This window comes from Bombus affinis, chromosome 9 (assembly GCF_024516045.1).
Source record: "Bombus affinis isolate iyBomAffi1 chromosome 9, iyBomAffi1.2, whole genome shotgun sequence".
Classification (NCBI taxonomy): Eukaryota; Metazoa; Arthropoda; class Insecta; order Hymenoptera; family Apidae; genus Bombus; species Bombus affinis.
Genome location: NC_066352.1, coordinates 5,003,775 through 5,027,502, shown reverse-complemented (window position 1 = coordinate 5,027,502; position 23,728 = coordinate 5,003,775). Strand labels below are relative to the sequence as shown.

At 36.3% G+C, this 23,728-nt stretch overlaps 3 protein-coding genes across 5 annotated transcripts in view; 2 read left to right on the top strand and 1 right to left on the bottom strand.

Annotated features, from left to right (window-relative positions):
- Positions 1–234: 234 nt before the first annotated feature.
- On the top strand, positions 235–3,677 carry LOC126920462 (FK506-binding protein 15). The gene is made up of 12 exons (XM_050730839.1): positions 235–446; positions 665–826; positions 896–1,415; positions 1,489–1,689; positions 1,766–1,801; positions 1,893–2,075; positions 2,156–2,338; positions 2,400–2,616; positions 2,686–2,945; positions 3,021–3,146; positions 3,223–3,354; positions 3,437–3,677. Exons 1-12 carry the CDS (start codon positions 364–366, stop codon positions 3,512–3,514), a joined length of 2,181 nt encoding a protein of 726 aa, XP_050586796.1. The 5' UTR covers positions 235–363; the 3' UTR covers positions 3,515–3,677.
- Positions 3,678–3,870: 193 nt separating this feature from the next.
- LOC126920465 (uncharacterized) lies at positions 3,871–6,911 on the top strand. Of its 3 annotated transcripts, none has more exons than XM_050730842.1 (6): positions 3,871–3,930; positions 4,506–4,796; positions 4,925–5,033; positions 5,108–5,455; positions 5,521–5,842; positions 5,940–6,911. In XM_050730842.1, the coding sequence occupies exons 2-6, from the start codon at positions 4,525–4,527 to the stop codon at positions 6,470–6,472; spliced, it is 1,584 nt and encodes a 527-aa protein (XP_050586799.1). In that variant the 5' UTR covers positions 3,871–3,930; positions 4,506–4,524; the 3' UTR covers positions 6,473–6,911. The 3 variants fall into 3 exon arrangements, with proteins under 3 accessions (XP_050586799.1, XP_050586800.1, XP_050586798.1); XM_050730843.1 differs by lacking the exon at positions 3,871–3,930 and adding an exon at positions 3,995–4,012; XM_050730841.1 differs by lacking the exon at positions 3,871–3,930 and adding an exon at positions 4,051–4,222.
- The window catches only part of LOC126920463 (nuclear pore complex protein Nup88), a 71,399-nt gene continuing 54,565 nt past the window's right edge, over positions 6,895–23,728 (bottom strand). Inside the window, exons 2-13 of the mRNA XM_050730840.1 lie at positions 23,542–23,711; positions 10,064–10,162; positions 9,602–9,788; positions 9,420–9,517; positions 9,009–9,204; positions 8,646–8,806; positions 8,474–8,559; positions 8,077–8,321; positions 7,842–7,952; positions 7,544–7,770; positions 7,146–7,391; positions 6,895–7,067 (exon numbers count right to left, since the gene is read on the bottom strand). Coding sequence (XP_050586797.1) covers positions 7,004–7,067; positions 7,146–7,391; positions 7,544–7,770; positions 7,842–7,952; positions 8,077–8,321; positions 8,474–8,559; positions 8,646–8,806; positions 9,009–9,204; positions 9,420–9,517; positions 9,602–9,788; positions 10,064–10,162; positions 23,542–23,711 — 1,890 coding nt within the window. The 3' untranslated portion in view covers positions 6,895–7,003. The remainder of the gene's footprint in view (positions 7,068–7,145; positions 7,392–7,543; positions 7,771–7,841; positions 7,953–8,076; positions 8,322–8,473; positions 8,560–8,645; positions 8,807–9,008; positions 9,205–9,419; positions 9,518–9,601; positions 9,789–10,063; positions 10,163–23,541; positions 23,712–23,728) is intronic.

The window sequence follows — 23,728 nt, the reverse complement described above, 5'->3', positions numbered from 1 at the left end:
TATACAATAAATTTATATTTTTTATAATATGTATCAAGAGTGTAATGGATATAAATTTTTATAATTGTAATTTTATTCATTATTATGTATATTTTAATATTTCATATTAGTCAGATTTTAACGTAATTAATATCTTTATCTATTTCTAAATGAACTGTTAAAAGATTTTATATTACTTATAAAATTGAAGCTGTAACTTTTGTGAATAGAAAGTACTACGCCACCTGTCGTTGATTTTATTAGTCATGTAGTTTGTACGTAACAAAGTGTCATTTACTGTTTATAGGTAGTTTAAGTTAATATTTTTCCTTGTTCTTTTAGTGCACAGAAAAAATTCTTATTTAAGAAATTTAATTTATAGTCATGAATGTAGGAAATGTTCAAGTACCAAATCTCGATAAAATTTTACGAGACAATGATGAATCTGATTTTATGCCAGCAGCAGGGTATGTTTACTTTCTTCATAAACTACTAATTGTATTAATATATAACATTAAAAAAATTGGATATGACTCGTACGAAATATAATTTATACGAAGGTTATAGACTTTATAACCACTATAAAATTTAATATTATTCTTTTCTTGTGGTTTCTTTAATTTTAATTCAATTAATTAGTAATTGCAAGGACATGCTTAGAATAAGTGTATATTTTTTACTTTAGATCAAATTTGGCTGCTATTTTTGGATTACAAGCTAAGACACTAGATAGTTGCTCTTCGACAAAACAAATTTCTAAAAAATTAAATACACACCGTACTTTGATTCAAACAATTTCGAACAAAACAGAAGTCATAATAGCTAAAGCAGTACATGCTTTCAAATTGTGAGTTTGAGTATATTTTCTTATTTTAATTGTTCGTTTTGGATATGTAATAATTAATGTTACTTATAGGCAAAATGGGGCTTACATTTCAATTGGCAAGCTTGGTATGGCTCTTACAGGAAATCTTGCAACAAGAATATATCAAATTGTATTATATAAAAGCAAACAAGAACATGTATCAGTTGTTACATTAACACCAGATTTTTTATATGTAATACAGCCAAACAGTTATTCAAGTTATTATGATAGCAATAAGGAGAACTGGTCAATTTTATTTGAAAATAATGATATTTGCATAGAATTTGCCAGAGAAGTAGGTTTAGCAAGATATTTTTCAAAAAATGGGAGAATGGAAAATGTACTTTATCAAGATTTATCACCAGTTAATAAAGATGTAACAGTAAAAGAAGGAGACAATATATCCATCAAATATTTCATTGTAACGGAAATAACACAGCCTCTTAAAGACATTCCCACAACACTTCAAACAATGACAGTAGAAATATCTGTCGATGATAATTGGGAAAGAACACTTTTAGGGAGCGTTAAAGGATTAAAAAGAATATTATTTGTGCCTTCTAATAAACAGGTTTTACATGAGGTTTTAATAATCAACAGTACATTGTAAATGCACATGTATTTTAAACATGATTGTTTTATAGATTAGTCTAGGACCAGGATTTCCTAAGGAGAGAGATATCTTAATAGAAGTACAAGTAGTAGATATACAAACATCTGGGGAAACTGCCCATTTGCATAAAATTCCAAGTGGTAAAGCTTCTATTATATCACGAATGGCAAAAATGGGACAATCTATATTACCAAAACTCCCATCTACTACTACTGACTCTGAAGATACTGAAGTATACTCAAGTGCTTTTAGTCTAGTTATATATACATGTAATTGAATCAAGTCAATAATGAATAACATATTTGTAGGATGACATACCATATAAACCGATTCGTCAAAAGAAGGTAAGTAAATGTTTAATATAATTTTAAATAATATATTTGCAGCAAAATTTAATTTATATTTTGATTTAATTTTATAATCTCGTAATCTTAGATCGAATCATTTCAAGAAGAATTACAGAAAAAACAATCTCCAGTAGAATCTGAAGATGAAATATTAAAAAATTCACATAAGGAATTAAAACTAAAAAGTGATGTATCAACAACAAATACTGCTTGTAAATCTTTTGTTAATCCATCTGTGATTACTCCTCAATGGCCTCCCACGCAAATACAAGTATATAAATTTAAATATATTGAGAAATATATTTATACTTGATAATTATCTTGTATTATTAACATGTGGATTTATTGTAGCCAAACTTTATTACCATGGATGGTCAGGTATATTCATTACAGTCACAGACAGTAACTTCAACAGTACCAACAATAATAGATCCAGGGTTAAATATGTTATTGTCTGAAACTCGAATGACAAATGCAGAACTCAGAATGGGAATGTCTAAGATAGCTGATAATGTGCAAAAAATGCTTGACAAGGTACATATATGCTGAAAAACTTACATTTATTTATCAAAATACTATTATGTGTCATATATAGTTTCATGTTCTTGAACTTCAAAATGCTACATCTCCTATAAAAGATAAAACGGCTTTGGATAATATTCTGAAAATGTTGTTAGCCATGAGTACATCTGAAGAAAAGGTTAGTCAACCATACAAGAATATAGCTAATATAGCTACTGATAATTTCACTCAATTAAATGAAATGAGGGAGAGAATAAGCATATTGGAAAAAGAATTAAATGAATCAAAAGGTAAAATGAATACTCTTATTAGTCATATAACGGTATATTGATTATATATTAGTTCAATTTTTTATGCAGAACAAGTAAAAGATCTTGAAACTCAGAAACAATCTTTAGTACAAATTAATGAGAACTTGCACAAAACTATTAAAGAATTAGAAATATCTTTAAAAGATGCAAATATTGCATTCAGTAACATGAAGAAAGATTTAGAAGAAGCGAAGGAACTTAATAACAGATATAAGGAAGAAACAGTGGTATTAGAAAACAAAATGCTTAAGCTTTCTGAAGAATGCAGCAGCACTGAGCAAGCTACAAGTTCTAAAGAAGTAAATGAAGTAAGGCTTTTCATCTACTGTTCTTATGCTATACTTTTTTTTATATATTTTAATATTTATGATTGTATTTCTTAGAATAATAATAAAAACAAGGAAATCAAATATATAATGAATAGAATTTACCACATTTTATCAGATAAATTTGTAGACGAATACTACTCTATAAGTTATATAAGAACAATAATAGCAACTACAATAAAAGTAAGTATATGAACAAGTTAATTCATATATACTTATATACTATTCCTTATAATCTTTAATGAAAATATAATTCTAGAATGTTACATTACAAGTTTTATATAATACTGATGAAACTAATGATGTTGAATTAGAATTACCTACTAATAATACAGAAACTGATACTTCAAAAATTAGTAATACGGAACCAAAAATTTCTGACTTCAGACAGGTTTTAAGAAAATAATTATATAATTATTTTTATTCATATCCATTTTAATTCCAGATGTATTTTAAATCATGTTTTTCTACAGGTATCTTCTATATTACAAAATGAACCACCACCCATTCCCCCCATAGATACAGAAGATGATAATGACTGGCTACATTAATAATTATATTCTTCGGTTTATAATTCTATTTTGAAAATACATAAAAATTTATGTATAAAAATAGTAAAAGATAAAGTTTCATGTAATCTAGAAATTTGTAAGCTACCCGAAGACATCTCTCAAAAAATCTGTATATTAATATCAATAAATATTATTTTGAATATATCGTTGACTTATCACTTTGTTGTAATACTAAATGATAGGTTATTATGTTTTATAACAGTTTATATAACTTTTGTTTATTTGATATCAAGGATAATAAATGAATTTATGTTTGTGAGAAATATTGGCAAATTATTTTGTGACCGGGATCAAATTACCCTAAATCTAAAAAAATATCTGAATGTGCAATAAATTACAACAGTTGCGCTGTAGTTCAGTCACTTGTTCTGTATTAGAAATGGCGCAAAATCAAGGTACAGGTTTTTGTGACAATTGGATATTATAGAACATTATATAGATATTATAGAAAAAATGATATAAAAAATATGACAGGACGTAAGTCGCACTGTAAAGATTGAAAATTAGTAGAAGACAAAAAATCCCGCCTGTCTTTGTCCGGCTCTTGAGTAATTCTATTTGGCTGTATTCACGGTTTCGTCGTCCTGGCTTCTACCACGCCAATCAAATTGAAATCTAACCTCAAAGTTTCGAATAAGAGAAACAATGTGTTTGCTTCAAATTTATTCCTATCGAGAGATTTTTTTCGTTAGTAGAAGTCGAATTAAACAATAATGCAAACAATAATTTCAATGATGTTATTTCATTTGTCCCAACATATTCTAACCTTCATTTTATTTTTAACATATAATACATGGTCTTTAACGACTATACAAGATTCGATTTAGATTTTTAGAACGCTCGCTTTTTTGCAACATTTATTTCCTGTAAAATGACACGAAAATGAATACTAATGAATACAAATAACCTTACAATGTACTTTATACCTATTCTTTGACTAACAAGTAATACATATTTATTTATAAAATAGACTGTTAACTGTCACTTTTATGATGGATATAAATACTGTGGAAGATGAGGATGTATCTTTTCATTTGGGAGAAATGTTTGATAGTTATGAAGAATTAGAACATAAACTGGAGAAGTTCTCAAAGCGTAGTCTGGTCCACTACTGGAGGAGAGATAGCAGAACAGTTAGTGGAGCTCATATGAAAACTGCTCGTCCAATAAGCGAGCGTTTAAAATATTATTCTGTCAAATATGCATGTATTTATGGCGGTCAGAAGTTTTTACCACGTGGAGCTGGTAGAAGACAGTCTCAGTTAGTTTATAAAATTATATACTATTCAAATTAGATTCCTATGATAATTATTTTGTCCTACTAAATGGATATAAGAAAACATATTCATATCATCAATTATATTTTATAAACATCATTGTTTTATTTAGATCGATAAGAACAAATTGCCCTGCTCATATTATGTTAAGAGCATCAAAAGATGGTACAAAGCTAGAGGTAACTAGTGTCAATAATGAACATAATCATGAAATCTCAGAGGTAAATGGTAGTAATAAAATTATACTAAGTTAAGTTTTATAATAGTGTATTTGATTCTATCTTCCTTTTATTAGGAACTGTTTAAGAATCTTCCACAAGAAAGGAAATTATGCGGTGAAATTAAGCAGGAAGTACAAGATCTTATGCAGTTACACATTGATCGCAAAAGATTAAAAGAATATGTACGATTACGAACAAACAAGATACTTCGCTCCAAAGATTTATTTAATATAGCAGCTGCTAATAAACAAAAGAGGAATATAACACCTGAGAGAGCATATCAACTGTTTAAAAAAATTCATGATATAGAGAAAATGCAAGGGAGAAACAATGATGGGAAAGTGTATTCAGAATCTGAAGATGAAATTGCACAAACGATAAAAAGGATAAAAAAGGAACAAGAATCTCCTTGGGGACAGGATGTGAGACAGCTAAATTTCATGATACAAAATTCATTAGTATATTTATTAAATAAATTATTTTTCAGGGATTACCAACAGAATTGGAAGTAAGTGAAGGAAATGATGGTGATGATTCCTACAGTGGTCAATTAACTCAAGAAGAAGTAGTGGATGAAATTGATACAACAGAAGGTGAACTGTTAAGAACAAATAATGACGGGGATATTATAGCAGCAAATGGTGAAATTGTAGGAGAGTTAGTGATGCAAGATGGAGATCCATCTGTAATTGTTGAGTCCATTGTGAACGCTGATGGTTCTGTTTTCGTAGATGAGAGAGAATTTAATACCTATTGTAACAATCATTTGTCACATAATGTAGATGGTAACCAGTCTCCCAGTACCAGAGGTAATTATAATTAATTGTAATTGAAATTAATTGTAATCATAATGTTTTTATTTTTGGAGAAAAGAACATATGATATTATGTTATCATGATGTGTCAGTTTTAGATATTGAAACCATTCAGCCTACTACTGACATAGAAAAAATAAAGGGAACGTCTACCTCACCTAAACAACAAAGTAGATCTCTTACACCTCAGTCACACCAAACTGCAAAATCGTCACCAAATACTTTTAATGAATCTACAGACTCTAGGATTTGGATCATGAAAGAGGCTACAAATGCCGAGGCAGAGCCTGATAGTGGGCCTGAGAGCGAAATAAATGGTTCAAAATCGACAACGACTTTAAAAGCAGATGTCGATACATCGGAAGTAATATTATCGGACGAAGCCAGTCATCAGTTACTTCAGGAGCAACTGGCAGTACTTCGTGCAGAGAAAGGGAAACTGTATCATGAAACTGAAATGTTAAAACTTAAAAAGGACAAATTAAAGTTACAGATCAATTGTTATTCAAACGAGATACGAAAACAAGAAATGGAAAAAGAAAAGTTGAGACTTGAGATTAAATTGCTACAGTCAAAAGTTATGGAAGATTCTAATGATGTTTCTCATTATATTTTTGTGCCTTGAACAATGCTTTGTGGTTGAAGGAATATGATTACAGAAATAACATGCAGATAAATTGGTAGGATTTTTTCTTTGTTAAGAAAAATTGCGCGAAAATCGTTTTTGAAACAAATCGAATGTTTTCACAAGTGTAATGATAAAATTATTGAAAGAAACGTTGCTAATTGATTTAATTTTATTTAACAATTAGTTTGTCAATTACACTAATAATTTAATTTCTTGATAAATGTACTTGAAATTAAAGTAATACAATAATGTTTAATATCTCGTCATTTAAAGTTGATATCATTTGTATTGCATCTGATGTATGTATGTTCTTCTATATTAATACTTAAAAGAGACATTCAAAGCGAGAAGTTATCGGAAGTATTCTTTATGCCAATAATGTGGTTGATATAGGATAAATGTATAGGTAGTGTAATAAATTATTTTGCAAATAAAATCATTTTTTATTATACGAAAATCCTATATTTTGAGGTAAAGTAATTTACAATTGTTTGAAAATAATGATAGTAATACACTTTATCATTCAATTCAAATGCTCACTTCTTCCTCCAACTTTTTAACTTCTGTAACTAACTCTTTTATATCTTTTGCCCTGTGAAATAAAAAAAAAAACAGATCTTTTACTGTATATCTAATTAATATATTTTCATTACACAATAACAGTACACACATTTGTCCCAGGTTGTTTTTGATAGCATTTTCTTGATCACCTCTAAAAACGATTTCTCTTTTCTTTCCAATGCTTTCATTATTCTCTGTAGGCCCAGTTTGCTCCAATTTCGTTTTCAGTTCTAGCAATTTGATTTTCATTTCTTCTATTTTTATTTCCATTTTCCTTAATTCCTCTGCTTCTGCTCTTTCAATAGGAGTCATAGACGGTTCCTTGTAATTCACTAGTCGTAATACTTCTTTTGCTCTGTAAACCCATAAGCTTTCATAGTAAATTATTGTAACATATTATCGGTATAGTAACCATAACAGTGTAATGTTTTGTTAACACGTTTTGTTAAAGATCGGAAATACTAACAAGATTTATGATTTAGAGTTCAGACTAATTGCGTGACTTACCTTTGCGCTAATTTTTCTTGCTCATCCTTAATATCTTCATACTTTTCGGCCAACTGTTCAGCAGTCTGATGCAATTTTTTCTTTGTTTCTAACAAAGTATCTAATTCTTTTAATAACTGGGTTTTTATTACTTTCAATGCACGCATTTTCTTCCCGATTTCTTTCCTCACTGTATCATGTTTGACAAAATATTCTTTACGAAAGACATCCGTGGCGTGATATAAAAGCTAATTACGGAAATCATTTTTTTTTTATTTTCGTTGAAATCAATCATTTATTTATTTATATTATTTAATACCTGTAAACATTCCCGTGGAGTGACAGATTTCGAACCAATTTTGATAAGGGGTTGTGATGTTTCACGTTTCAACAACCTTTTTATGTACACGTCGAACGTCTCCTTGTTTACCTATAATTTATATCAGATTATGTATTAAATTCTACATGACAATAGCAGAAGGTTTTGTTTAGTTTGTGTGATATAAATATATAGGATGGTCATTAAATAACTGAAGAAAAAATGGATTGCTCACTTTCTTGTTTTTGTCAATTATAAGCTCTGGAAGTTCGATCTCTGGAAAGTAGTAAAGATCGATAACAGAACGGGTGACGACATCACCGGTATGTAACAAAGCTACTAAAACGCATGGCTCCTGCAGTAGTCCAAATCCAAGAATTGGTGTAGCTTCGTTCTGTTCTGTGTGCTTGGTTCTTCTACAGATTAAGTACTGCAAACTGGGTTGATTCGATAGCGATGGTAAACATGTATCTTCGTTTTCTGAAAGAATTTACTTTCAGAAACAGTATTCGGACCACACAGAGTAAATTTCAATAAATATACATATAAATATAAATATACGTTTTTCTTGCAGCTCGATAAAATGAACAGAATCAAAAATGTAAATTAATCGAAAAATTAATCTTTTTTACCTTTCGAAGCGTTTATGTATTCATCTAACTGAGAAACCATCGGCAGAGTGATCATGTGGATTCCAGCATTGTGAGAACAGAAATACCTATAAATAAATTTCATATTTATTACGCTTATGGATACGGAATAACTATAAAAGGAATAGATAGAGAAAAGGAATGGAAAACTTACCTCGACTTGTTATGCTTGTCAGCGTGAAGATGTATCGGACAATTATATTTTTCATCGTTATCTGCGAAAAACAGACCTAGATCTATTTCCACGCATTCATAAACATATAATGCATCCTCTGGTGTGTGAAAATTGTAAGTCGAACCATACTGTGACCAAGTCTGAAAGCCACAAATATTGATTAAATACATAGAATTAATTAATTTCAAATTTTTATAAGAAATATCTTCTCCTAAAAGATTATGTGTGATTCGATGAATCTGCAAATTTCGAAACACAGAAGATTCATTGGATTACGAATTACAAAACACTACGTAAGTGTAAAAAACAAATTGCAAGGAACAACTTAAAAAGGACACTCACCGTTCTATCGTTATCATCGTCGTTGATTGTTTCTTCTTTCAACAAAATCGCATGATAAATCTTCCCAGTACACATAGCGACGACCACTATCGGCGGTGTAGTTTGCAGACACATGATGGAACATGAGTCTATTCCATAATTATCGTCGGCCGGAGGATACATAGAGAGTGATCCCGATACCACTGGATTTTCATGTCTTAATCAAATTAATAAGCACACGTGAAAGAATCATTACATCGAGGAGGAAATTGAAGTTCTTATAATTTTTATACAATGTTATGATATGATAACACCAAAAAGGACTAAACCTATATAAAAAAAATAAGATGATAACGCGATGTAAAAAGTTCGATCAATTAATACGAATACCGGTAGAAATTTCAGAGACGAAAGGAACATATAATCACGTACACATCGTGCAAAATATCTCCACGAACGATAAGCACTTCTCCATTTCCACGTAGAACCAGAATCGGCCATTCAATTTGATTCCAATCAACCACATTATCCTGAAATATAATACTCGATAAAATTTCTTCGTATAGTACTATTTTAGCGCTATTTTATAATATTTCTTAGTCTTAGAACTATACCTTGTTGATGTCTTTGCCAATAAACAGTTCTGGCCTGCGTAGAGTAGGCGTTGCGAAATCAAAGTCCACCGCTATGTCGCCCAAAGATGTGAAGTCTGGTATCCTCGATGGCGAACCAAATGGTACACGACCAACTTTCCAGGATTTTAGGCACTTTGGTCTATTACCTACTTCGCATTCGTATAAACTGGCAGAAGATGAAATTATACTTATTATTAGTTTTAAGATATTTTCTGGTATATTTTAAGCCAACCGTACAAAACTTCTTGTTCGATTAACGATTGAACGAACGAGAAATTTCAGAAATCTTGAACGAAAGACTAAAATTAGACGGAAAGACTAAATTATACTCGTGACGTATAAGAAACGTTAGTCTAATCCAAGTATATAATAACGTTTAGCAGACTTAGAAGATTAATGGAATTTTATAAGAGTTATTGTATAAGAATAATTCTTAATTACCGAAATGTATTATCAGATGTTAGAACTAGCAAATGGGAGTCATTCGTAGATCCTGGATGCCATCTTGCCTTCCGAATGCTTATCGTTTCATTGTATACCCTAAAAAGTAGGAAAACATTATATATTTATTATTAAAAGATTGTTGTTATATAAAATATGTCTTACATAATGATAAATTGAACGTGACTTGCTAAGCTCGCATTCAGAATTCAATATTACTAAGCTCAAAGTTCTAAAAAAATTCCGTGAGTTCCGTGAGAAAAGTTTTTAAAAGTCGCAGACGAAAAATTCTTTTTCCTCTAACTGGTCTCGTCTTTATACACTTTGTCCATCCGTCTTTAGGCGTGTCCTCGTTAAAATTTAAATACATGGGAAAATGTTCTGTCCAATGCAGAAAAGTTTATGAATTTTCGGGGGCATCTCCCAGTAACGTCGTTGACGCTGTGCACGGTCGTCTGCCAGATATAAGTTAAGTACGATACACGTATATCCATGTGTTCGTCAACAGTAATTAAAAGGTTCGTTATTGTCCACGTGTAATTTTTTGCACGAACCATAAGGTTACGATATGGTTAATTGTTTTTATGCAAGAGACGCAAAATATTTCAAAGTTATGAATTTCCAGTGTTTTTCCCAAGTGGACAATTTCTTTCACTAGAATACCTTCGATCGTTCGAATAAAATATTTAAGACGTTTAAAGAAATAGCAGATGTTTGACCTGCATAGAAGAGGCACACTTTGCTATTTTCAACACATTGCTTACGCAAATATAATATTTATTTTATATGTTAAAAAGATGTTTGTTTTTTCGATGAAAATGCTATAATTTCTGTATTTATTGATGCCTTTTTCTAATATAAATAAATAAATAAAAGGTATCGAATGTTCGATGAACGGTGCATTTTGGATCTGCTGCCTGTCTGGCTACTGTCTTACTTATTCTACTTGTTCAGTTTCACGATCAAAAATAAACTGTCTACAATAGCAATTTCATGATGTTTTAAGTACAGTAATATAACAACATTGCTGATTAATACAGCTTAGAAGCAACTAAAATGTGTGAAATATGATTTCGTTTCCTATAGTAACACTAAGAATATGGACAAACGTGTCTCTTATTATTTCATTGCGAATATAATTGAATAACATTGATTTCATTTCATTTCTGGAAAAATGCGTTCTCCGCAATTTATGTGGTTGTTGTCAGGACCAGCGACACCTTGACAATTAAACGCAATCCTCGGGAGGAAAATCTCTAATTCGAACACCGAGAAAAGTGTCGAAAGCGAGGTTCGTCCCGCCCCGTCGGCCTTTTGCTTAGTTATCCCGACGTGTCGTTATTTAACGCAAATTACCCTAATCTTTCACGATCGTCGTACCCCAGGCGGCATAACGAAAGGAATACAGCAAAGCGTGTCGCGGTGTTTGTTTTTCACGGGGACGAGCCGGGGACGAGCCGGGGACGAGCGGCGACGATGGTCGCCTACATTTCGTATATTTTATTATTACTCTCGCACTTTCCGTGGCTGGACACGGTAACGCTGGCAAAAGGGGTTGACGGTGGTTAGCCGTGGCCGTTATTAATGTCCACGGCACAGCGTTGGCCAGAGGCAGGCAAGGAGCGTGCAGAGGGGTGGGCAAGAAAAAGAGAGAATCACGCAGAAAAAGCGAGAGAAAGGGGTTTGACGCAAATGGAGAACGAGAGAAAAGCGGAGGGAAGAGAGAAAAAGGGCAGGAGGAAAGAAAGGGACAGTGAGACGAGGAAAAGCAGGAGGAGGAGGAAGAGCGTTGGAAAAAGAAACAAAAAATCGATGGGCATAGGGTATCGTCGACTGGTTACAGTGGATACACCAGCGACAAGGACGAAAGCAACTTTACCATCACCAACGTTCCCGGTTGCAAAAGCACGCCACAGTTCTTAATAATTGATAAAAATGTACGCACGCACGCATAGAGAGACAGAGAGAGAGAGAGAGAGAAAGAGAGAGACAGACAGAGAGTCGGTCGAAAACCAGACGACGTGGTCAACCCCAGCGCCTCGGTCTGTTCTCCCTACCCTTTCCGTTCGCGTCACGTCGTTCTCGCTCGGTTTTTCCCTTTGGGTTGGCCACCTCTCTCTCTTACCCCTTTGCACGCCCAACCTTTCATGTTTCGTTGACAAAGGCACACGCAACGATTTATTCGCACTTTGCACCGCAGCCTCGCGGGGATTTTTCTTCGTTCTGTCACAATTTTGGTATTATCAAAATTTATGGCTACCCCTACCACGGTCGCGCTGGACCATACGTGTTCTCTATCCCCACCAACTGCTGCTAACTGGTTTACGTGTTTCTAAATGTCAAAATTTCATCGTGCTCCTCCGTTCCCCAGTTGGTTTTTCTCGATTCAGAAGAGAGCGGTAACGATTTTTAAATGAATGATCCGAGATAAGAATAGGTTTAACATTCTCGGTACTAATGCTAAGCGACAGATTTAGATTTTAAGATATTCGATTTATCTCTGATTCTTTCGACCAACTGTTAATTCGGTGCTTTCATACGAAGCTTTAGTAAATAGTTTCTATAATGTTGTCTGATTTTTATCGGGATCAGGATCAATTATCATGTCCTATGTAAGGAGAACGAGTCCTGCAACCAGGTATTTATAATTTATTTTACGATATACCGATTTGAAATTCGATCGCACGAGGCAATCGGTTCGTCGCAAGCCCTTACAGCGCTGTTAATTCAAGCGCAGCGGCGTGGTAGCCGGTTCGAGCGTGAAATCTGCGAGATCATATTCTTAGGTATGTGGTTTCATTAGAGTCTCAATTACAAATCTGACAGAGTCTATTATCTCAAAGGAGAAAAATGTGTAATAATGCTCGAATATTTGGACGCGAAGCACGCGTCGACTAGTATGCCGCTGTGTCAACTATCGCGGAGCTACGGGGGAATTTCTTGGCCGGAAGAAAAGAAAGAGAAGCGCGGAGGGCAGCTGCTCGAATCTAATTAAGAAATTCTTACACGGCGGTGCCGCGCATTCTGCCACACCCTTGCGCCCGTGTGCTTGTACACTTCTCTCTCGTCAGAGGCGGTTCTAGAAAAAATTAAAAATAATTTTTCCTACATAAACGTATTAACCTCCGGGCGGAGCGGAGCTTTTTACGCCGCGCTTTCCTTCCAATTTGTACAAAGAATGGCGCGGACCTGACTTCAAAGCGGATCTTACGCAGTGTCGTATCATTTTGTTCTAGAAACTTTTCCGTCGTATTTCCCTTCAGTTGTGCGCTTAAGTTACCTGCAAGCTTTCGTCGTGGCTTTTCACCGACCCCGCTTAACCCTCCTACTCGTATTCCCCCGATAATTTACCAAGCTTGTTTGTTCACTTCCTCGCTTTTCTGCCGCCTGGCTGCGTTCAATTGTCTTCAAATTTGTCTGATAAAAATACTACTGTCGACGAGCTCCTAAATCTCTATTACGAATCCAAATAAAATAGACTTTTCGAATTTGCATTCTGAGAAGAGAGCGAATAGACGAGCGGTTGAGTTTTTCTTTTTTCGTTAAATAAAAAAGAATATTTTAGCGAAGAATTATCATATAAGGTGGTTGCTATAGAGCTACAGTGGTGCAACGAGGAAAGGAAATATTTTTACACGAAACACTAAATCGAAAGCAGAGAACGAAATTTGGTTGCAGACAAAATTTTACGTGTCCACGTTTTAATTTCTCCGACTATAATTAAAGACTTTGTCATTTATCTCCATAATATCTTCCTCGTTGAAAGTTTCATAAAGACACTAACCTACGTATGGTAATAATTCAATAATAAATCATAAACAAACATTGCAGATTTTTAGAAAGTCGATAAGAATTTTTGCACCCGTTTGAACAGTTTGTAAGACACAGACTGCTTGATTTCCTGTTAAATAGAAGCATCCTTGATTATCGATACCTCGTCTTTCATCGTAGACGTCGCATACAGCCGGGTTAACGAGTTATGTCTAATCTATGCATCCGCTTATCATAATGGCTCTCGTTATATCGTGAGCATAGCTTCCTAAGCCCAGCAAACCGCCCCCTCGACTACCGTTGTCGTCTGTGCCCTAGCCACCCTCCTCCCTTATGTACCATGCCGCCGCGGGAATGTAATAAAAATACTCCAAGTAACTGAACGATATTACGTCGTTACGGGACCACCGAGCGGAATTAAGTGCTCTGCTTTCTTCTCGAACATTGATGTCGATTAAGTACCTACTACATATGTATACGCTTGAAATTTGGGATCGCCTTCTCCTTTTCTAAGAAAATTTTCTAAGAAAATTCTGTCAAAAACTGGAGACCTGAGAGTTTGGAATCGACTTGTACAAATTTATTAAAATTACACGCTCATTTATCGATGTAAATGCCAGTTTTTTTTTTTTAATCAAACATGTAATGTTTACATAATATGAAAGTAAATTTTCACTTATTAATTTTGCTTTGTTAATTTGAAGATGGCGGGGAAAAATACTTAATCGCCACGCTATGTAAGTACCATTGTAAGACATAATATTCCACTTAATTTGTCGTTGCTATTACCACTTCTGTAATGAACACTTTGCTCTATCTTCTACCAAAGATATCTCGATCACTTCGAGACCTTGAAGCTTCTGACTTTTTTCGCGTCCTCTAAGGTCGAGTAATTACAAGAGAAAAAATATTTTAGCAGATTAAACAAGATAACCGGAGCATCTAGGATGGTGTTAGACTTTGCCGATGCGATCGAGTTTTTAATTTGATTTCGATATCATGAACGAAAATGTTGATTATTCAATGAAAAAGTACATATTAAAAGATCCATACTTTGGTAATTTAAAAAGATGTGAAAAAGGTGAAAAAAGATAATTTCTCGGTAGTATAACATTCCTTTCTCCTTCTGATTTAAAACCGGAATTAAATATTTCCTCTGATATTAATAATATTTTCAAAATATCAGTTATTTATCAGATATGCTTTAGATCCTCGTTTTTTTCAGGAATAAAAGCAAAATCTATTTCAGTGGGATGCATCGGTCTGAAGGTAACGGCGAACGAGAGATAAGTGAACTCTCCCGCTTTCATCTTTTCCTTCTCGGCAATAAATCCCGGGGAAAAAACCTATCCGGATCTCCCGCTGGCCTTTTCGCCGCTTAACCTAAAAATTCATTAGATTATAAAGCCATTAATGCTCATACGCGCGACCGGATTTCTCTTTCGGTTAGCCGGGTCCTATGGTCGAATTGATATCCTGCTCGGCTAAAACTTTGATCGCGTTTCATTTGGACTTTCGTCCGACTGGATTCTTAATCAGATCATTTTCTATAATTTGCCATAAGAATGATTTATGGCGTAAGAATAAACTTTCACTGTCGCTACGATCATTGGGACTTTTTTTTTACACCGATTATAATGAAAATTCGTCAAAAAAGAGCGTAATAATTTTCACGAAATGTCTTACAAAAATCAGATATTACAGCGTACTATCTGTTGAATCGTTTCGATCTATCACCGGCATCAAATTCCTATGGCGATCAATATGTTAAATTAAATTAACTCTCTACAATCAGAATTTTTGTCTGTTGGTAAAAAGGAAATAAAACCTCGACTGTTTGTGTATTTACGAAAAATGTAAATGCGCGAAAGAATGAGCGCAATGTGCAAGAATATCTCGAGTAAAGTATTTGCTGCGATACTCAGGCGAACGAATCTAATTTAGAATCTAGAACGATCATTTTTATCAATACAAGTAAGTATTTAAATGAAATTTAAATAATTTGAATTTGTATACAGAGAAATAAGAACGATGCGTTGCTTGTTAACAGAGATGCGATGTAAATTTATCGACGTTTTACTGTGCTCGGCCGAGGAGTAGCCAGATCCGCGAGAAGGATATTTGGCGTCTCTGTTGCGAGTCGCGTGGATGGGCCACGGTGAAGGAAGACGCGCGAACGATGGTGTGAGGGTGGCCCATAAAATCGGGATGTTACGCAAAATATAACGAGCAACGTTCTGCTGGGCTGGCTGACGCTCCTGTCGTAATTCATCCGGCTCTCGCTTGCGTTCTCCTTCCCGACGACACCTGCGTCGGCAACTAAGCCCGTTAATCCTCGAGGTTGCGTCGCGCTTTCATCGCGGCCATCGGTTTCCAACGGCGTTCCTTGCCGCTACTTTGCAGCCTCGTCCTGCGTGCCTTGTTTCTCGATCCTCTGGCCGCGACGTGCCGCCGCTCCATCCCAACCAGTCATACTTGAATCGTAAATCCAGCGACTCTTAAACCTAAAAACTCCTTGGATTGTCTACCCGGAGGCTCTGGATAGAAGTACGTGAGAGAGGAGAAATGGGTTGTAGGTTGAGAAAAGTGGGGGAGACTGTAGCTAGAGAACGAAGAGATAAGAAGAATGTCGGCTTTTTATCTTTTAAATGTTTTCAGAAATTCGCTGATTGTTTCTGTGGTCTGTATTTGTCTCTGTATTTGGATTTGGACAGATTTACCGACCACGTATGGATGTGTCCTTAGACTTCGGATTGAAGAATACACACGTAACGGATTATAATTTCTTCTTCTTACAAGCGAACGAGATTATGATTGTTGGCGGATAATTGAATATAATTTAATCTTTATGATCGACGCTGTTCGTATACATTGACTCGTAGAAGTAGTGTTTGGAGCATTTACCATAGGAAGCTTTCATAGATTGTATTATTTACAATATTTTCTAAAATGTTTAGATGAAATGAATATTTTATTCCAGCGGAATTACGGATTCCGTTCTATTGAACCCCTGAATCACCTACAATCTGTTTCATTAGATCTTCTAACGTAACCACGTACTGATTAATCTAATCGAATCTGCTCGAATTGCCACTTGAAAATAAATTTCGTATCTATCACTGCTAAACTTCTTGAATCAACAGAATTCCAACATCGAGTTGTTCGCCGTGCTCCTAACGATGCTAATGTCGTCTATCAGGAGGAAAGACTTTCTAGGCGAATTTTCAATTCTCGGACCACGCGGCGGAATCATGCAAACGAGCCAGATCTGATAGAGTATGAACGAAGGACGCGAGGGTGATGGAAAGGGAGCAACAAAAGCTCGTCGACGAAGAAGGGAGAGAACGAGAGCGAGCGAGAGTGAGCGCGAGAGAGAGAGAAAGAGAGAAAGTTAGAGAGGAGGCGGGTGCGGGATAAGGGATGAAGAGAAAAGGAAGGAAAATGTAAGGTCCATGGTGCGGTAGCCTCTAGCTGGGGCCACACGTACCACGGTAATTAAAAGAACCGACAGATGTCTCTCTTTTACCGTGGGGTTTTATTTCGTTACGACGACAACGACGACAACGACGACGTCCAGGACAATGACGACGCAGACGACCACAGAATGCGTCTCGCGTATTTAAATTTTCCACCGGCGTTCCGGCTGGGAATTCTTTGATTAGAAGAACCGTCGCAGCTGCCCCCGCAGGCGTACCGCGATTACCTAAGTGCGTGTTTTTTCTACGTAGACGCAGAGAGTCTATGGTACTACCTTTTTGCTGTTTTCACCGCGCTAAACTGCTGCGCGTTTGTATACGCGTAGAATGGTGTCTCCCATGCGCGCCGACGAACCACGGCGAGAAAAGGTGCCGGGAAAGGAGCTGGAAAGCTATTCGAGACCCGCATTGTTCGTGCTTGTGATCTTGGAGACAGGCGGGCCTCGTATGGCTGGCCACGTTTTGTCGTGTTCATAGCGAAAGAACATTGGAATTAGATTGCCTCTCTTGGGGCGGTTTTCGAATATGCGTGGTTTATGGTTCTACATGGAGAGGAGACTGTGGAGATGAGATTTTTACCTTAAAGACGATTACTAATAGGAAAGTTGTTTTAATCTACTCTCTGACAGTGTAATCAAATGTCGAAGAATTTATTATTTAGAAAATACTAATCGTCCCTTTAGTCTCAAGATTTCTGCTGCGTTTCTGGTATCGAATACATACTTCTTTTCTTATAGGACATAAATAAATAATAATAATCATTATTATTTATCAGGTAGTAATAATAATAATCATTATTAGTATCACATGTGATTTAAGATGTGACATTTATAGTATTATATTTGTCTACACTGTTAAAGGCTTCTTTTAAAAAAATCGAAAGAAAAAGAAGAGATTCAGGAAACTTCCATTCAATCTTTTCTAACACCTCACGTTATCGAAAGAATTGACACGATTAGCGAAACATAGCCGAACAACGAGATCCAAAACTTCCTGTTCGCGCTGGATTACCACGACCGCAATTACAACGAAGCGATCCTCTAATTTCACTCATCGCCACTTGTATTTCACCTCTTTTGTTAACCGCTGATTCGACGAGAAATATCGTTCGGCCGGCAATAAAGTTTCGCGCCGCGGGGCTGATAAAGCGCGGCACACATACCGTGGCCGGTGCAGGGGGTGGGGTACGGTCACGCGCGGCTTCTATATTTTTCTCCTCGGCACGGCGGCGTGGTGACATTTTTCAAAAGGCGCGGATATCATCGGGGACCATCTAAATCATCCCCGACGCGCGGTCGAGTACGACGCACCCTATGCTCGGCCTTTGCAAACACCGCCCCTCTTACCACCCCCCGAAAATACATTGGTCTGTGCGTTGGAAAACCTGGTGATTTTCGTTAGTGCTTGCTCATCGAAAAAAAGTTGGACGAAAAAAAAAGAAACGAGTAAACGGGGTGGAGAGGGCGGTTTGAACACAGGTCAGGTCAGGAGGGTGGCGATGCGGAAGTGGTGTGTGGAGACACGCGGCTGGATGGGCGAGAGCACGTTGGATTACCCGTCGACCGAATGTACGAATGGACCGCGTGTGGTTCTCCGAGATTAGCCTCGGCTTTATATCGGGATTACATATGTAAAACCATTAGGTTAAATCATTTTTTAAATAAACGCATCCTATCCCCTTTCGCCGGTGGCCGCGACCGGCGCCGGGACAGATACGAGGCCGGCCTGCAACAGCCCTTCCCGAACCAAAGGGGTGAGTCCACCGGACTCGTGCGTACCACTGAAATATTCCGTAGCACGTACGGCACGCGCGTGCCGGATCCACCGGTTCTCGTTTTGGAAGACACTTGAAGATTAATTTGAAATGCTTGGCGTTGCTCTTGTGGAGTTTGCAGTGTGTAAAGTGTTTTGAGAGCCGCAAAGTGTGTTTAGAAGAAAAATTACGAATATTTACGATGCTATCCACGTGAAAGGCTCGATAGAAAAGCGAAACATGGTAGCGAATTTCTACTCTTCTACGAGTCTCCGCAGATCTTTGTAAAACGTATAAGTTAAACTAAATTTCTCCGGTTGTATTTTCCTTACTTTTTATATTCTATATTCGATATATTAAAAATAACATTGCGCTAATCTTAGAATCTCGGGGAAACTTTAAAATGTACACTTTTATAAAGTACACGAAGATAATTAAGAGAAAACGTATCTTTAAAAATTCCCGTGACTCGTTAAACATATTTTCCTATTGAAAAAATGTAGATTACAATTATGTATTCTTCTCTACTCAAATTCCAGCAAGATTCGTACCGGTATTTTTTTCTTTTGTCAGGAGAACGTCCCAAGGAGTAGCGAGGATCAGAGAAACTGGAATCAACTCTCGAACGAGGACACAGCATTAGGGGTTTACGAGGTGAATACTCGAGGGACGATTCGGAGGAACGTTTGTCGGAGGTGGAGTGGTTGGGCGGTTGAAGTGGGGCGGGTAGCGCGAGAGGTGAAAATTATTCATAAACGTAGGCCGGTTCGCGACGTACGGAGCGAGGGAAAGAGACAGGAAACGGGGTACAGAGATCTCTCTGGTGGTGCGCCGCGTACAGAGGCCGAAGCTGAAATCTACCGAATATTAAGGTAGGCGAGGTCCTACCAGACCGTATAATAAACACATAACGGTAATCCTTAAAACAATAATTAGCCGCGAGAGCCAACCAACAGGCGACGATCTTCCGGTAGTGCACGAAATAACGCGCTGGTTTCGTAGTCCGTTTGTCGAATTAATACCGCGATTCGCGATTCTGCGCAGCGACTTACTCTTACTCCGATCCAACTTATATACACGCGAAAATTGCAACCTTCTTCTTCTAACGATTATCACCCTTAACGAAGGCAAACTGTTACGGTGAAAGTTGGATAGGCGACCTGTCGTGCTTTCAAATTTTTCATTTAAGCAAAGGTTGATATTCCGGTACAATTTCAAGAGTGGTGATAAACGCCAGTATATAATTGTTCATTGTTCGAAATTTATTTGATGTTATTGCTTCTTCAAGGTGTTAAACCGTATCTATGGAACCTTTTATCTACGAGTCTTGAAAAGGATATATTGCGTTTAGCAAAAGTGTTTGCGATAAATCGAGTCTTGATGTTGCATAAACAAAGATTTCTAAACTTCAGATTATACCTTCGATAAATTTAGAGGGAATTGTTGCCGTTGCAAGGGCTTTTTATTCATCTAAGTACGTATCAAGAAGGGATTTAACTTGTTAATAATTATTGAAATACAGACATTGTTCGTTTCGTTAATTATGAATTGTAAGAAATTCATTAGCAATTAGTAGGTGAAATAGCGGAGGCCAATAAAATCTGAGACTCTCGTTGGCATTTGAAATAGCCAAGTTACCAAAGGTAAGTGGAGAAAGTCTCTAGCGAAGAAGAGAGAAAGAGAAAAGAGAATAGGTTTTGGATGGTGGAGGTCGAAGAAGAGTGGAGGCAACGCGAGGTGGTAATAGTTTTAATCCGGTGTCTTGAAGTCGGGATTTGGTGGCGTAGCAGTTAGTGGCTGCTGGTAAGTCCAAGCGAACCCACTTCGCGCTCTGATATCATAATCCGAATAATCACTATTATTGCCGTCATTTGCTTAATCCAAAGCACGGTCGCTCGGTTTTCCACGCTTCGAAGCTTGGGATCTGCCGGCCGATGAAGACACCGAGCACACTGTATCGGAACTATTATATTTTCGTAGCTTTCTACAAAAATTGCTTGAATTACATTAAACACCCGTTACACGATTTGAAAATTAACAAGTAAATATGACATGGTAGTTTGGATAAAAAACTATAGTTGAACACATTTCATTCTTCATGAATCGATATGCAAATCTTTTTTCAGCGAAACCTATAATTGCCATGATTTTCGTATATTTAGAATACAGGCAAATTAACGTAAAAATTACGAAATCAATTTGATATTTAATAAATCACAAAGTATAAGAGATTATTCTTATAAGAGAAACTAAGATTGTACTGTGTTTTCAAAATTAAAAATTACGAAGTACAACGACTGTTTGAAATTTTCGCAAAGTGTCTAGTGACTTACGAATGAAAGCTACATTTACTCGAATATCGCTTAGTATTTCGAGCATACGCGAAAATATGTAAAATATATAATTACACCGTAGTTAATTTGTCGATAATTGAACGATAAAGAATAGATCTTTGATGAAGCTGAAGATTAGAAGTTAGAACCCTACTTTAGATACGATCTCATCGTCGTCACGATTCGTCCAACGGGATGAAACGCAGTAACGACGCGACGTCTAAACTTTTAGTTCTTTGGGAGAGAGCAAATATCTGTCCGCGGTGGTGGAAGTTTCACGGGCAATAATGCATAAACTCCATTTAGCTGTGTTTAAGCCGACTGGAAGGAAGGAGACATTAAATCCCTGAGATTCGTTCTAATGGCCGCGACTCTCTTACAAACTGTTCCGCGGCTCTTTTCCGCCATACATTTAACCGGAGGGGGTTACGCGTGCGTTCTTATAAATTCCCTCGATCCTCGGCGCTACGGCGGCTCTGTGTCGCGGTACCAAGGTAGAATCGCTTAAGTGAAATAACGAAAAAACTTTAGCATAAACTGCCGCTCTTAATTTGACCAGTTTGTTCAGGTTGGCCCACGCGGTTCATGGGGCTAAACGTTTTCGTTCGTTTCCGGAAAAACTTGGGAATTATGAATTAGCGGGAAGTCGGCAGGAAGGTAATGCATTTATTCCAGACTGGACTTATTATGAAATTATAATGCAAAAGACAACTTGGAGCGAACGGCTACCCTTTTACCACGTTGAATTAAGTAGCATCGTCGTTCATCGTAATTCAAATTAATTTGAATTTTCCTTCCGTTCGTCCCCTTGCGATATCTTACGCTTGTCTCGTTGCTGGCCGCTCTTCTAGATGCTGCCAAGTGATATTTCAGCTTCTTGGAAGCCAAGCGATATGTGATCGCTATAAAATCGCTATAAACGATAGTAAATTCTAGGGTAAATCTTAAACAACAAAATGTTTGCGATGTTTCCATTTTTTGATTGTTGGAGTTAGCCGATGTGCTTTTTTCTGCGCTCGTTTCACGATATATGAGAAAGGTAATCGGTCATGATGTTAAAGAATAATATACAAGGTAATGTAATAACTCCAACCGTCTTTGATATCTCTCTTATTCTCAGTGATATGGAGAAGATCTTCTTCTATTTTGCGATCTCTTTCGTTAATTCCAGATAAATTACGCAGACATCCCGAACACACGTAGACATTCACAACTATTCTAAATTTTAATTAGACGATCATGTTTTCTTCCTTCATACCTAAATTCGAAACTCTCTTCTCGAATCTCACTTGCAATGAACAATCGTTAAAAATTCCTGTTCTTACATATATATATATATACATACATACACACATATACGTACATATACACATGTAAACTCTTTTCTTTGAACGTCATAACGAGCAAGGTAGTTTTATATGTAGCAGAGCACTTATGACGACATTGGTAAAAATAAAAATTCGATTGAGCGAGTGGTATTAGAAAAAGAAAGGTAGGAGGTGGTTGAGGCATAATCTTGAAGCTTGTGGCTAATTGCGCGAGGTTCTAATCACCCGAAAGATTAGACAGGAGTACGCGAAGATGCGGAGAAGTGACAGAGGCGGGCGCGGAGGGTAATGTTACACGAGGCAGTAGTCTTGGTGGCATGTGTCGTTGATGAGGCGGTTAGTATTCAGCGGTGCTTTCCGAGGCTGGAACTTTTGAAAACTAACCGAGTAAAGCCACCTTAATTCCATAAGAGGGAGGCCAAAGGGGTTCGGGCGTCATCGTAACACCCTCTTAATTACAGGATATTAGGACGCCCACAGGAGCCACGGAGGTGCAGGAAACCAGATAGTGCGATTTATTATTCGCGGTCTACCTTATCTCGGTTTTTAGGAGCCGGATTTCTTCGTCTGTAAACTTCTCTCTCCATTCTCGGAGATTGATTTCGTGTATTTGCTGCACGGATTTTCCTACAACTTTGAATGAACGGATACGTTTTTTGTTTACCACTATTTCTATTTCGACGAAACCTCTATGCGCACTATACATATACATAAGTACATGATATACGCGAATTTAATAGACGAATTATTGTGTTAAAATGAGTTTTATGGGGTTCTAAGAACATTTGTTCACGATTTAGGTTTGATTGCTACTTACATGCAGAGTATTTCTTCTTTCCCACCTTGGAACATGGCATCCTTACCCCAACGTTTTGGAAGCTCCATGAGAACTAAGCCTAGATTGCCCCACAATGCCAGTTGTGTGCCAGTCTCGTTAATTAATAGATTCTTTATTTCGAAGATCGGAATATCGGTAGGTCTAAGTTTCTGAAATTATACGAAAA

Coding starts and splice junctions, on each gene's coding strand:
- LOC126920462 (XM_050730839.1), top strand. CDS start 364: ATGAATGTAGGAAATGTTCAAGTACCAAATCTCGATAAAATTTTACGA. Junction 2,946..3,020: donor GTTCTAAAGAAGTAAATGAA/GTAAGGCTTTTC, acceptor TGTATTTCTTAG/AATAATAATAAAAACAAGGA. Junction 3,147..3,222: donor TAATAGCAACTACAATAAAA/GTAAGTATATGA, acceptor ATATAATTCTAG/AATGTTACATTACAAGTTTT.
- LOC126920465 (XM_050730842.1), top strand. CDS start 4,525: ATGATGGATATAAATACTGTGGAAGATGAGGATGTATCTTTTCATTTG. Junction 4,797..4,924: donor GCTGGTAGAAGACAGTCTCA/GTTAGTTTATAA, acceptor TGTTTTATTTAG/ATCGATAAGAACAAATTGCC. Junction 5,034..5,107: donor ATAATCATGAAATCTCAGAG/GTAAATGGTAGT, acceptor TCCTTTTATTAG/GAACTGTTTAAGAATCTTCC.